Below are 12,716 nucleotides of genomic sequence, written 5' to 3' on the forward strand. Positions count from 1 at the left end.
ACAGCAATCCCTGCAGCCTGAAACAGCTGAGAGTCGGGAGGCCGATCCAAGGGACAATCAACTTATGCTAATTAGGCTGTGCTGAAGCTGAAATGGGCTGTTTCTTCTTGCTGCTTGCTGCAAGGAGGTAAATTGCTGGGAGGCAGAGGCCAAAGGGTGGGGGCCAGTGGGTGAGCGGGGCTACATTTGGTGTATAAGACGCACCCAAATTTTCACCCCCTTTTAGGGGGGAAAAAGGTGCAGCTTATACTCTGAAAAATACGGTATTCCAGTGTATTTAGGATTGCTCCTGCCCATTTGACATGCTTCACTGCATGTTGTTGTAAGAGCTGAGGAAATATCTTCATTGCCTTGGTCTGGTAGAGGTGTAGACAATGGCTCCCCTAACATCTTTCTCTGGGTCTTTTTTCCCTCCACTTGCAGAGTCTCTGGCCCCTGGGGAGACGGTCAGTGTGGTGATGGGCATAGACTTCTGCGACTCTACCCAGGTGGCGAGTTTCCAGTTGTGGTGAGTACCTGCTGTAGTTCCTTTTGCTGCAAGGTTGTGTTTTCTCGACTTCCTATACAACTTCCTATACAGGACAGACAGGATTGAAGAACCGAAGGATGAGTCCTGCTGCAAGAGATCAGGAACTTATCTAGTCCTACTTTTGATGTTAAAATATAGATGCCAACCAGATAGATTTAGGAAGTTTTTAAGGAAGAGGGGGGAAAGCTAACGTGACGGCTTTTCATGGCTGCCTTCCAGCAATTTATTGGTACTGTGGAGGTAGCAACCAAGCCATCAGACTACAAGTCTGCAGAGTCCGTTGAAGGTCAATGATTGGTCCATTGGAGGTCCAATCCTCCATGAAGATTTGTCTAGCCCTGTGTTAAAAATGGATGCATATCTCCACCTGTGATGGGAATAAATCCACGGGTGAAATGCTACTGGTTTGTTCTGGTTTGAGCAAATCGGTAGTGATAAAAACTACCAGTTTGGGCAAACCGATAGTAAAAAAAAAAGCTACCGGTTCAGTCGAACCGGTAGTTTAAAAAAAGCTACTGATTCCTCCATACCGGTATTTCCGACTTATCAGCTGTGCCATGGGGTTTAGCTTTGCTAGAAGCAAAGCTTTAGCTTTAGCGAAGTTAAATCACATGGCACAGCTGATCCCCCCCCCCTCGCTGTTCTACTTACCTTCCCAAGCCTCCTTTTGGTGCGTACCGTGCATGTGCGTGCATGCACATAGCATGTGTTTGGTACACACTGTGCATGTGCACGCAGGCACGCGTTTGGTGCATAGCGTGCTTGCGCAACCAGCGAATTGGTAGCAAACTAGTTTAGATTTCACCACTGAATAAATCCCATAATTACAGTCCAAACTAGAGCTCAACAATCATTTGGGGGCATTAGTGGACACATTTGGGGCGTTGTGAGGATGTTACAGGCACTCTCAAAATTGATTCCTTTCAGAAGTCTACCCCGTCCCAAAGAGCTTAGTTGATTTTTATTCAAAAAGTTTTACAAAAAATTTTCGCCCCTTTCCCCCCCTCCTCTCCCTCCTTCACAACCCCTCCCCCGACTTCCCGGAACGGGCACAAGGTATAGTTAAAAATAAAACAAACATATGCTAAAAAAATTTCATCCCAACTTAATTATACCCCTACAATCATCAATTCCTAACTTCCCCCAAAAACAATCAAGAATAATACATCATAATCATTCAAAAACAGTCTGATAACTCTTAGTCTGATATCTACGTTGAATATAGTCAATCCATTTTTTCCATTCCTTTAAGTATCTTTCTTGCGTATTGTCTTTCAAAAAGGCTGATATCTTCGCCATCTCAGCCAAATTGGCAACCTTCAATATCCATTCTTCTATTGTAGGTACTTCTTTTTTCTTCCAGTATTGTCCTATTAGTAATCTTGCTGCTGTTATTAGATTTAAAATCAATTTAGTCTCAATTACTGTACAATCCGTAATAATTCCCAACAAGAAAAATTGCGGCAGGAACTTTATCTTCTTTTTCAAAACATTTTGTAAAATCCACCAAATTTTTATCCAAAAGGCCTTTATGTCCTTACAAGTCCACCAAATGTGAAAATATGTAGCGTCATCACAATTACATCTCCAACATTTTGCTTGCATATCTGGATACATACACGATAATTTTTTAGGATCTAAATGCCATCTATAAAACATTTTATAAAAATTTTCCCTCAGATTCTGTGCCTGCGTGAATTTAACATTTCTAACCCAAATTTTTTCCCACGTTTCCAATAATATTGGCTCCTGAAAATTTTGTGCCCACTTTATCATACAGTCCTTTACCAAATCCCTTTCAGAATCTATTTCAAGTAACACATTATACAATCTCTTTATATGCTCCTGAGACTAAGAGCTTAGTTGATTGATTATACAGGTAGTCCTTTACTTACGGCCAAAATTGTGAGTCCAAAATTTCTGTTGCTTGCCCATTTTATGACTTTTCTTTCTACAGTTGTGAAGAGTTGATAACTTAGTAACCTGGTTGTTAAGTGAATAACATAATAAATGCCTCACTCAACAACAGAAATGTTGGACTCAATTGAAGGATTACTGGTCTCTTTTTTTTTTTGCCAGCTTTCTCTGCCAGGCGCTGCATTTGTCTTGTCTTGGCAGCCCAGGGTTCAAAGGTTTGTCCTCTTTGCCTGCTGAGTCATGAGCTGAATCATAATAATCCCACAGAGGTTGGGAAAACAAAGCATCAATAAAGCAGCATTCATGACTAAGGTCTCCCGTTCTGTTTAAATATTGGCTTTTTTATAAAATAGGTGTTTGAGAAAGTGATCGAAGAAGGAAAAGTTTAAAATCTCAGCGGGTAAGAGATGGTCTTGAAGAATGGCTTATACAGTGACCAAATCTTATGATTGTCTAGAAGCAGGTGTGAGTTTTAAGTGCTGTCGGAAAACCAACAAAATACTGATTGAGGTTGTGCAATGGCAGATATCATTTTGAGTCTAAGCTAATGTTTCTCTATTTCACAATGTGACTTCAACTCCCTGAATTTTCAACCCAAGAGAACATGCTGGCTGGGGCCGTTAGTTCATCGATCTGCATGTCTTCCAGTTTGGAAACTTAAAACAAAACCTCCGTACAGGATTTCGGGAAAGGAATATAGAGAGAATTTCCCCTTTCTAAAATGCCAACAGCATAAAAGAATTTTAAACATGGGAGCAGGAAACCGGTAGAAAGAATAGGAAGGGGGGAAAAAACAGCTGTTGTAAGAGACAAAATTGCAGAGTTTTAGTGGTGATTTGGCAAATAATTTAATCTCTCCAGACACTGTAAATGCTAACTCAGTTTGGCTGCTGTGTTGTTTCTGTCTCCAGCACACATACCCGCCAGTTCTACCTGTCCATCCAATCACCAGTTGGGGAGCTTATAGCTCCAGTGTTCATGAGCGAAAACGAATTCAAGAAGGAGCAAGGTAAGTGAGTTTGGGGGCAGGAGAAACAGGGAAAGGCCGAGATATTTCATGGCATTCGCATAAATAGGTTCACAAACCTCTGCTGAAGGAGATCCATGTTGACTTCTTTCATGCCTTTCTCCAGCCTCCTATGAATCCATCCGGGACCAAGGGCCAGACAGACCCCAGCTTCTTGAAATGGGGGGTGACCGTTTCCCACCGCTTCCTTAAGTTGCTCAGACTTCCTGTTCTGACCTAGGCTTCCTTAGAAAGTTTAAAGTGCAATCTTAGTCCTGGCAAAACCTCTTTTATTTACACGGCGGTGAATTATTGTCATTCCCAGTCCGAAAGGCTTCTCAAACAGCCTTTGAGGAGAATGTTTACAAACACCCACCTTATCTCCCTTGGAATGCTGCCAGAGAACTAATTGCCAAATGCAGGGCAAGGCCAAACTTGGCACAGAATCAAATAGAACTTTTCAAAGCTTGAACCGACCAGATGAACTAATTGCTTCCTGCAAAAGCTCATGTCCTGTTCGCTCCTCTTTTATGTTTTATGGGAGGGACAATCATCTCCAAGCCTTACTCCGAAGTCGACCCTGTTTTCTTAGTTGTTCTTGTCTTCCGGCAGCTCTGCACATGTGCACACTGGGAACAGGCTCTCTCGCTGTTCTTCTGCTTCGCTGATGTCAGACTCTGGAGGCAGCACATAACTATCAGATGGCCTTGGCCCTCTCTCTGCCTCCGATGCAGAGCCCTCGTCCGAGCTTTCCCCAGCCCCCAGGACTGGCCCAAGTTCCTCCCCAACTGTCTGACTCTGCTGCCAGCTCCGCTGGCCGCCGGCGGGCCACAACACTTCCTTGGGAGACAATCTCATGGGCAATATACCTCTGAAGAACCATGTAGATGGGGTAGAGGTCTCTGCAGGATATGGTCAAAGACATCAAGATGGTGGCTACCATCAAAGCTCTGCCTGTTTTCAGATGTTTTTAAATCGTATTCTGCAAACACCCCCGACAGATAGATCACCTTTCTTTGTTGATGCCTATCAATCTGTCCTCCAGCTGCCCATGCCACCTTCTCTTTCTCCTAAGCTTCTTGTGAATTTATTGTGGGCATCGCCCGCCCTTGGTCCGCAGAGACGTGGGAGAGGAGCCTTCTTCCCCAGAAGGAGAATATCCATTGCAGATCCCTCATGTTCTCCTCCTGCCCTGCTTGGCTGTAGGGACAGCATCCCTGGACTCTGCTGGTGCTAATTGTTGTGCTCTGTTCTTTTCCGCTGCCTCGTGCATTCTCCCGTATTTTTTTTTTCATAGAGCATCTGTTAAGGACGGTCGCGGGTAAGTGCCAGCCACAGATGCTACACCTCTCTGCTTCTTCGGCCACAGTGCTAGCTGCGCTTCCCCGAATGCTTTCTTTTCTTTTTTCTTTTTCTTTTTTTCTTTCTTTTTCTTTCCTTCCTTCCTTCCTTCCTTCCTTCCTTCCTTCCTTCCTTCCTCTCTCACTCTCTTTTCCTTCCTTCCTTCCTCTCTCACTGTCTCTCTCTTTTCCTTCCTTCCTTCCTTCCTTCCTTTTCTTTCTTTCTTTCTTTCTTTCTTTCTTTCTTTCTTTCTTTCTTTCTTTCTTTCTTTCTTTCTTTCTTTCTTTCTTTTTCTTCTTGCTGTCCAAACAGCCCTGCTGCTTCCCTGCCTCCCTTCCTGTCTGGCCCTAAGCACAGGCACTGCTTTCCAAACACGCTGAATCCCACCTTTTCCCTGTTCCTGGTGCTAGGATGGCTTCTGTCTTGGACACCCTTCTTGCCTCTTTCTGTAGACCTGAGCCCTGCCCTCTGCTTCTCCTGGCCTCCTAATTAAAGATCAATATAAGTAGTCTTCGACTTATCACCGTAATAAGTCATAAGTCGTGACGGTCATATTTTACAATTTCACATTCTTTTTTTTTTTTTTTTGCAGTGGTCGTAAAGGCGCTGTGGGGTTGTTAGACCAACACTGTGGTCATGAGTCCCAGAGGTGCTTTTTCAAAAGGCAGCCGGACTTTCTGTTTCTTTGAAGATGTTTCGCTTCTCATCCAAGAAGCTTCTTCAGTCAGAACTGAAGAAGCTTCTTGGATGGGAGGTGAAACGTCTTCAAGGAAAAAGAAAATCCGGCTGCCTTTTGAAAAAAGCACCTTTGGGACAACCATGATCTAGATGCGGCCATTAGCAAACCAATGATTCACTATGGGTCCACAGTGAACCATTTCGGCAGTTTTGCTGAACATTGGAAGTAACTTTGGGTTTTGGCAAAACTCTCGTAAAACCCAATCACATGACTGTGGGATGCAGAAAGCAGCCATGTGGTCCTTTTGCCAGGCGCCCAAAATTTGATCGTGAGGCTGCACTTCCAGGATACCATGCCATAATATGCTTGCTTGTTTTAATGTGGTGTCTGAATCCAGCCAGTTCTGGTTTATCAAGGTAACATGGCCTAGGGCAGGAGTGTTCAACCTTGGCAATTTTAAGATCTGTGGATTTCAGTTTTTAGAATTTCCCATGCTGGGAGTTCAAAGCCACACATCTTAAAAGGGTTTGGACCAGGGGTGAAATCTACTTACCTTCCTTACCGGTTCGGAAGTGCATATGTTGTGCACGTGACCTTCTGCGCATGCGCAAAACCTTCTGCGCATGCGCAAAAGGCAAAAAACACAAAACCGGGAAGTAATGACACCCAGGCGGGTGGGCGGAGCTTCGCTACTGGATCACCGAACCACCGGCCATGATCGCTACCGGATCATACGATCCGGTCCGAACCGGGAGCATTTCACCCCTGGTTTGGACACCCCTGTTCTAGTGAACTGTGTGAATCCAGTCTAAGGCTTCCAGCATTGTTGTCTCTTAGCTTCTCTCTGCCTACCTCTGCATGTCTTTTATACCCTGCTTCTCACCACAAGCTTCTCACCACAAGCCAATTCAGGCATATTTCTTGGCAAGAGGAATTTTGAGTCCCTTGCTGTTGCTTCCTGCTCTCCTGTGTCTTGGACAGACTCTTTGGCATTTCCTGGGCTGCTGGTGAGCACCAGACTTTTCGCATGTTCCCATGAAGCACCTCTTGGCATGAGAACTTCACCCTTCAGACCCAATTCACAGTTGAGCCCTCTAGTTCCTGCAAAGCTGGCTCCAGTAATTAACTTAACCTACTTTTTTTTTTAAGTTGCCCCTTCCCATGGCTAATAAAAAAATACTAATTATGGAATGGTGCTTGATATTAAAAAGGTTCCTGGCTTCTGAGAGTTTCCACTTAGTGTTGAAAATGCACAACTCTCTAGTGAGCGCAATACGAGAGTTCCACAAGAGTTTGCATGCATGTTCAGACATGATTTTGACTTGCACTGGTTCCACCTAACTTTGGAGAGCTTTAATCGGTATCTTTCATTTAGCTAAACTGCAGGGAAGCACCATTTTGGATTCTGTATATAACATAGCAAAGGAGTAAGCTAGAATTGTTTGCTTGCTTGACTTACGTCTGTCTTTCCTTCTGAAACTTAAAAGAGGTTGTTGACTTGTTCCAATCATGACACCCTTGTGAGAAAGGTTGGGTTGAAGGAGAGAGATTGACCTGAAGTGACCTTTCCATAGCTAAGGGTGGGTTTCAATGTAGATCTCCCAGTCCTAGTTTGACTTAAGACATGATCTAGGCTGAGTAACAATGGCAATTTCATGACCTATGGACTTCAACTCCCAGAATTCCTGAACCAGCCATGTTGACTCTGGAATTCTGGGAGTTGAAGTCTACGGATCGTAAAATTGGCATTGCTGCCCATCCCTGCACAAGATGGCATCCATCTTGAAATACTTTGGTCCATCAAGGGGGATCAGTGCCCAATACAGGTAAGCCCACAGCTTACAGCCATTCACTTAGTGGCCGTTCAAGTTACAACAACACTGAGAAAAATGCCTGAATTGTTATTGTTTTTGTCTTTTCTAACCTCCAGGAAAGCTAACAGGGATGAGTGAAATCACAGAGAAGCTGACTCTCCCGGACACCTGCCAGAGTGACCACGTGATTGTGCAAAAGGTGACAGCTGCTGCGAACGTTAGCCGGGTACCCTGCGGTTCGGACAAAGAGTACAGGTGAAGAAATGACTGCTGTTCCCCCCCCCCTCCCCCAGTCCTGGCTGCCTTTATTGGATCCTCTCTTGAAAGGAGAGATTCCTTGGATCCATGGCAGATCCTCTCTTTGCAAGTACATCAGGACATCTCACTATTTTGCGAAAGATTTTGAGCCAAAGAGAACCAGTTTGGTCTAGTGCAGAGGTCTTGAAACTTGGCAGCTTTAAGACTTGTGGACTTCAACACCCAGAATTCTCCAGCCATCATAGCTGGCTAGAGAATTCTGGGAGTTGAAGTCCACAAGTCTTAAAGCTACCAAGTTTCAAGACCTCTGGTCTAGTGGTTAAGACACCAGGGTAGAAAGCAAGGGACTGTGAGTTCTAGTCCCACCTTAGGCATGACAGACGAGTGGGTGACTTAGCCAATCACCAGGAGACAGTGAATTCTAGTGCCACTTAGGGCATTGAAGCCGACTGGGTGACTTTGGGCCAATCACTAGGAAACTGTGTTCTAGCCCTGTCTTAGGCCAGGACAAAACCAACTGGATGATTCAGTAGTGAAATCTGAACCAGTTTGCTACTGGTTCCCTGGCTGCGCATGCGCAGTATGTGCCAAACGCACACTGCATGTGCATGCACAGTGCGCGCCAAACACACGCTGCAAAAGGAGGCATGAGAAGGTTAAGTAGAACAGCGAGGGGGGGGATCAGCTGTGCCGCACGGTTTAGATTCACTAGAAAACAGGATTTCCAGCTTTCTAGTGAATATAAATCGTGCGGCACAGCTGATCCTCAACAATACCGGTTCAAAGGAACCAGTAGCTTTTTTTTTAACTACTGGTTCACCCGAACCGGTATCTCTTTATCACTACCAGTTCGCCTGAACCGGTGCGAACCAGTAGCATTTCACCACTGGGATGATTTTAGGTCAATGTTTCTCAACCGTGGCAAGTTGAAGATGCGTGGACTTCCAACTCCCAGAATTCCCCAGCCAGCCAAGGTTGAGAAACACGGAGTTAGCGCATTCTGACCTTGCTTGGAAATTCCCGATTTTCTTTCTCCAACCATCTTCTGCCTTTTTTAATCTTGCTGGTTTCTACCTTAGAGATGCTGGACATTCACATTCAATACATCCAGAAAGCTATATTGGTTAGGAGCGTTATTCTATTATTTGGCAAAAATAAATATTTTTTGTTGCCGTTTTTCTTGGTGTTTTTCTCCTGGCCAGGTTTGCTGCTAAAACAGTGAGTGGGGAATGTCTCATCTTGATCACGCTGGAGAAGAAGGTGGACAACTCGGCGCAGCTTACCATCAACAGTGAGAAGATGTTGATTGGTACCATGCTGGTGAAAGACATCATCCACTCCTTGACCCAGGAGTGATGGAGATAGAATTGGGAGTTCCATCTCCCAGGAATATCAATCATCTGAGCCAATGCTTCTGTTGGCTGAGGCCTACACTCCAATGTTTCCGTCGGTTGTGGTTGTAGTCCACGTGGAAATGCTTGGAGGAGAGTGAAGCTGTGTGTGTGTGTATGTCTCTGTGTTTAGAGCACTGGGAAGATTCTTGTGACTCCACAGCCTTTGTTGTCCCTGCCGTCTCCATTCTTATGTTCTACAGCTCTATTTATTATGAGCAGAGACTGTTCAATAAAATGGCTTCTTGGATTTGGCTTCGGTTTACTGGCTCTTTTGGGTAATAGCAAAAAAAATTACTTAGGAGGACAGGATTTAAGCAGTGGAGAAATGCAATTTATTTTTTTTGCTACCGGTTCTGTGGGCGTGGCTTGGTGGTGGTAGGTCATGTGACTGGGTAGGCGTGGCCAACTTAAAAAAAACTTTTTTAAAGCATTTTTACTACCTGTTCAGGTGAAAAGGTAGTAAAAAAATGCATTAAAAAAAGTATTAAAAAAAAAGGTTCCAACAATCACGCAGCACAGCTGTGATCGTCAGAACTTTTTTTTTTACTTTTGTAAAGCATTTTTTTTACTACCGGGTTCGCCTGAACTGGTAAGTTTTTATCACTACCAGTTTGCCCGAACCGGAGCGAACCAATAGCATTTCACCCCTGGATTTAAGCCAACTTCTTTTTACTCCATGATTCATCCTCCTAACTGCTGCTGGGGGAGGGAGTATGCACTGTTTATTTAACATGAGAAGAGTACATCACTAGTGGACGCTTGAAAGAGCAGAGGCAGAGATAACAACTCCCAAGTGCTAAAACTACAGGAATTTAATTTGTAGAGTGTGTTGGAGAAGTTTTTTTTCCCCCTAGGAATTCTGAAGGAAAAGAAAGGAATAAGTTTGGGAAATGAAGGGCAGCTTTATGCTAGACAAATGTTCAGACCAGATTCTGCTGTTTTAGCTGGTTATTAAAACATGGTTGCAGGTCTTTTTTTTTAAACAAAGCATCAGCGAAATAGAGTGGTGCAGTGACCTACAGGTGGAGCTCTCCCCTCACAATCATGAGGCTGTGAGTTCGATCCTAGGTAGAGGCAGATATTTCTCTCCTTGGGCACAATGAGAATATACCTGCTGAATATCATCACGTCCCGTTTTTGACCCTCCGCGCATGCGCAGAAGGTTCTGCGCATGTATGGAGGTGGCGCACATGAGCGTAGCGAGCGCACGTACTCACATTTGCGAACCGGTAGCGAAGGTAAGTGAATTTTACCCTTACACATCTTCACAGCCCTATTGGTTGTGAGCTCCATGACAGTCCCTGTTCTCCGATATAACTCCTTGGAAAAATGAATTGCCCACTCTATACTATAACAAACCTTTGTGCCTGGCTGTCTTTGGCTGCTCTTTCCTTCAGCTCCTAAAGTACCTGATAAGCTGGTTGTAAATCAGCACTCCTGTTGACTGATAGGGGACCTGTTTTTCCCAGGCTTCAAACATTATTCATTCCAGTACAGATAAATCCACCGAGGATGGGCTCCAGCGCAAATCCGAAAACCCGAGAAGACTAAACCTCTGGTCCTGTTGACCAACTCAGATTGGATCTTACCTTCAAAATATATTGGATCCTCCTCCTCCTCCTTGTGCCATATCCGTCATCGGACGCTGCCGATCATGTTGGCAATCCTATTTTTGTCCACAGCCGCACTGCTGTGAGTTGAGTGCTGCTGAGTTTTGCCCAAACCAGTCCCTTAGATCAGGGGTCTCCAGCCTTGCCAACATTAAGACTTGTGGACTTCAACTCCCAGAGAACTCTGGGAGTTGAAGTCCACAAGTCTTAAAAGTTGCCAAGGTTGGAGACCCCTGCTTTAGATCTTGAAGCCATGATGTTCTTCTGCCTGGACCTCATTTGTCTTCAATCTTTCCCTGGAGGATTAAGTGAAGGATTCTGTATTTTTGCTTATCACCTCCTCAGTTTATACATAACAGCCATCTGCAAATCCACATTTCAAATGCTTCTAGTTTCTTCAAGTGGTTTTCCGTCAGAGACCAACTCTCTACTCCGTAGAGCAGGATAGAAAAGATATTAACACCTGACAAGCCTGATTTTCAGTCTTTTGTATCCTGGGACACATTTGTTCGCCTTTCACCCTTATTCATTTTATTTAACTACTGAGCTACAAGCATTTGAAGCTCCAGGCTCAGGAAGGCAACTTCTTTTCCAGGCTCAAAAAGGGGCCTGCAGACCCCAAATCCCAAAAATCTGCTAAAGTCAGGCAGCCTTTCAGAAATGCCAGCTTTTTGAGTTCACCACAAGGAAAAGTAAAAACGGAGGAAATTAAATGGAAATTCTGCAGCTCCTCCTGCTTCAGCTGTTGGGTTACCGGAGTTCCTCTAATAATGCAACATTTCCAAGATCAGACTTACTCGAGAGTAAACCCACCGTTTACTAGTTTCCCATTTCCCGATTTATTTTGTCATTATCTAGTTGTTAGTTCAGCATCTGCCTATGAACGCAATTTCCCTTCAATTAGTATTTGGCTGAAGTTAAATGCCTTGCAGCGATGTAGCAACTAAATGTCAAGAGAACGCCCATAGATAATCGCCCATAGCCTGTAATTTTTGCTTCTTGTATCGCACTGAACGATCGCGGAGTTTATTTGGGAATCGAAACTACATGCATACGCGGACACCAGTCCATTCATGGCCATGGTTTGTTCCCTCATCAAACCAGGATTTCATCAAACCGCGACTTAAGAACAAAACGTCTCCCCGCCTGCTGTTTCTTCCAGAAACTCCTCTTGTAAAGCAAAGACGGGGGGGGGAGGGGAAGCAACCCCTTTTTTAAAAAAAAATAATAATCCTAAATTGCCAGTTTTTTGTTTAAAAAAAAAAAAAAACAGCGCACCGTCTTTGCTCGCTGCAGAGCGAATCCTGCAAAGTAAAACTTTTGCACGGTTTTATTTCTTTCCCCCGGCCCCCCCCAACCCCCCCACGGCGGTTGAAAAGGCGGCGATCGGACCTTAATGGATCAATCTTTCCGATTTCTTTTGTTTGCTTGCTTGCTTTTTAAAGTTTGCTCGGCAATCAAATAAAAAAAAAAGGGGGGGGGGCCCAAAATGAATAATCGGGGTGTCGCCCCCCCCCAACTCCCCCTTTTGCAACCGCGCAACTCTATATTATCTATGAGGACCCAGATTGTTGGTGGGGGGGCAATAAGTTGACTTTGTAAAAATATACAAATAGAATGAGACTATTGCCTTACACACTGTAAGCCGCCCTGAGTCTTCGGAGAAGGGCGGGATATAAATGTAAATATACATATATATATATAGATAGATAGATAGATAGATATAGATATAGATATATATCCCGCTCCCCACCCCCACCCCCTGTGCTCGCTGCAAGACGTGGTCGCGCGTGCACGGGGTTCGAAGCCCACCTCCCCACGTGCTGCGAAGCCCCCCCGCTCCTTCCTTCCCTCCCCCAGCCTGGAGCTGGGGGGGGGGCACGTGCGGGGAGGGGAGGGTGCAAGAGAAGAAGGAAACCGCCCCAGGCAGAGCTTGCTTTGCAAAACTCCTCGTTTGGGTCGCGCGCGGGCGCGGTGCCCTTTTTTTTTTTTTTTTGGTTAATTGCGCCTCGAGCTCCCCCCCCGCCCCGCTTCCACTCCCAGGCTATAAGTCTCCCGCGCCTGGCGCTCGTGCGAGATTTCCGGAGCATTGACTCGACATGGCTTTCCCGCCCCCGGTGAGTTCAGGCGAGGCGAGGGAACCCCACGAGCCTTGCTTGGCGCCTCCG

The 12,716-nt window shown here is 45.1% G+C and overlaps 1 protein-coding gene across 5 annotated transcripts in view; it reads left to right on the forward strand.

Annotated features, from left to right (window-relative positions):
* Positions 1–9,177, forward strand: part of AP3B2 (adaptor related protein complex 3 subunit beta 2) — a 49,827-nt gene extending 40,650 nt beyond the window's left edge. For 3 of the 5 annotated variants that reach the window (XM_058156351.1, XM_058156352.1, XM_058156349.1), the window contains 4 exons: positions 424–508; positions 3,358–3,455; positions 7,403–7,541; positions 8,747–9,177. In XM_058156351.1, the coding sequence (XP_058012334.1) occupies positions 424–508; positions 3,358–3,455; positions 7,403–7,541; positions 8,747–8,900 (476 nt within the window). In that variant the 3' untranslated portion in view covers positions 8,901–9,177. Of the gene's footprint in view, positions 1–423; positions 509–3,357; positions 3,456–4,749; positions 4,774–7,402; positions 7,542–8,746 lie in introns of all 5 variants that reach the window. The other 2 variants (XM_058156350.1, XM_058156348.1) reach the window with 1 other exon arrangement.
* The last annotated feature ends 3,539 nt before the right edge of the window (positions 9,178–12,716 follow it).

This window comes from Ahaetulla prasina, chromosome 13, assembly GCF_028640845.1.
Source record: "Ahaetulla prasina isolate Xishuangbanna chromosome 13, ASM2864084v1, whole genome shotgun sequence".
NCBI lineage: Eukaryota > Metazoa > Chordata > Lepidosauria > Squamata > Colubridae > Ahaetulla > Ahaetulla prasina.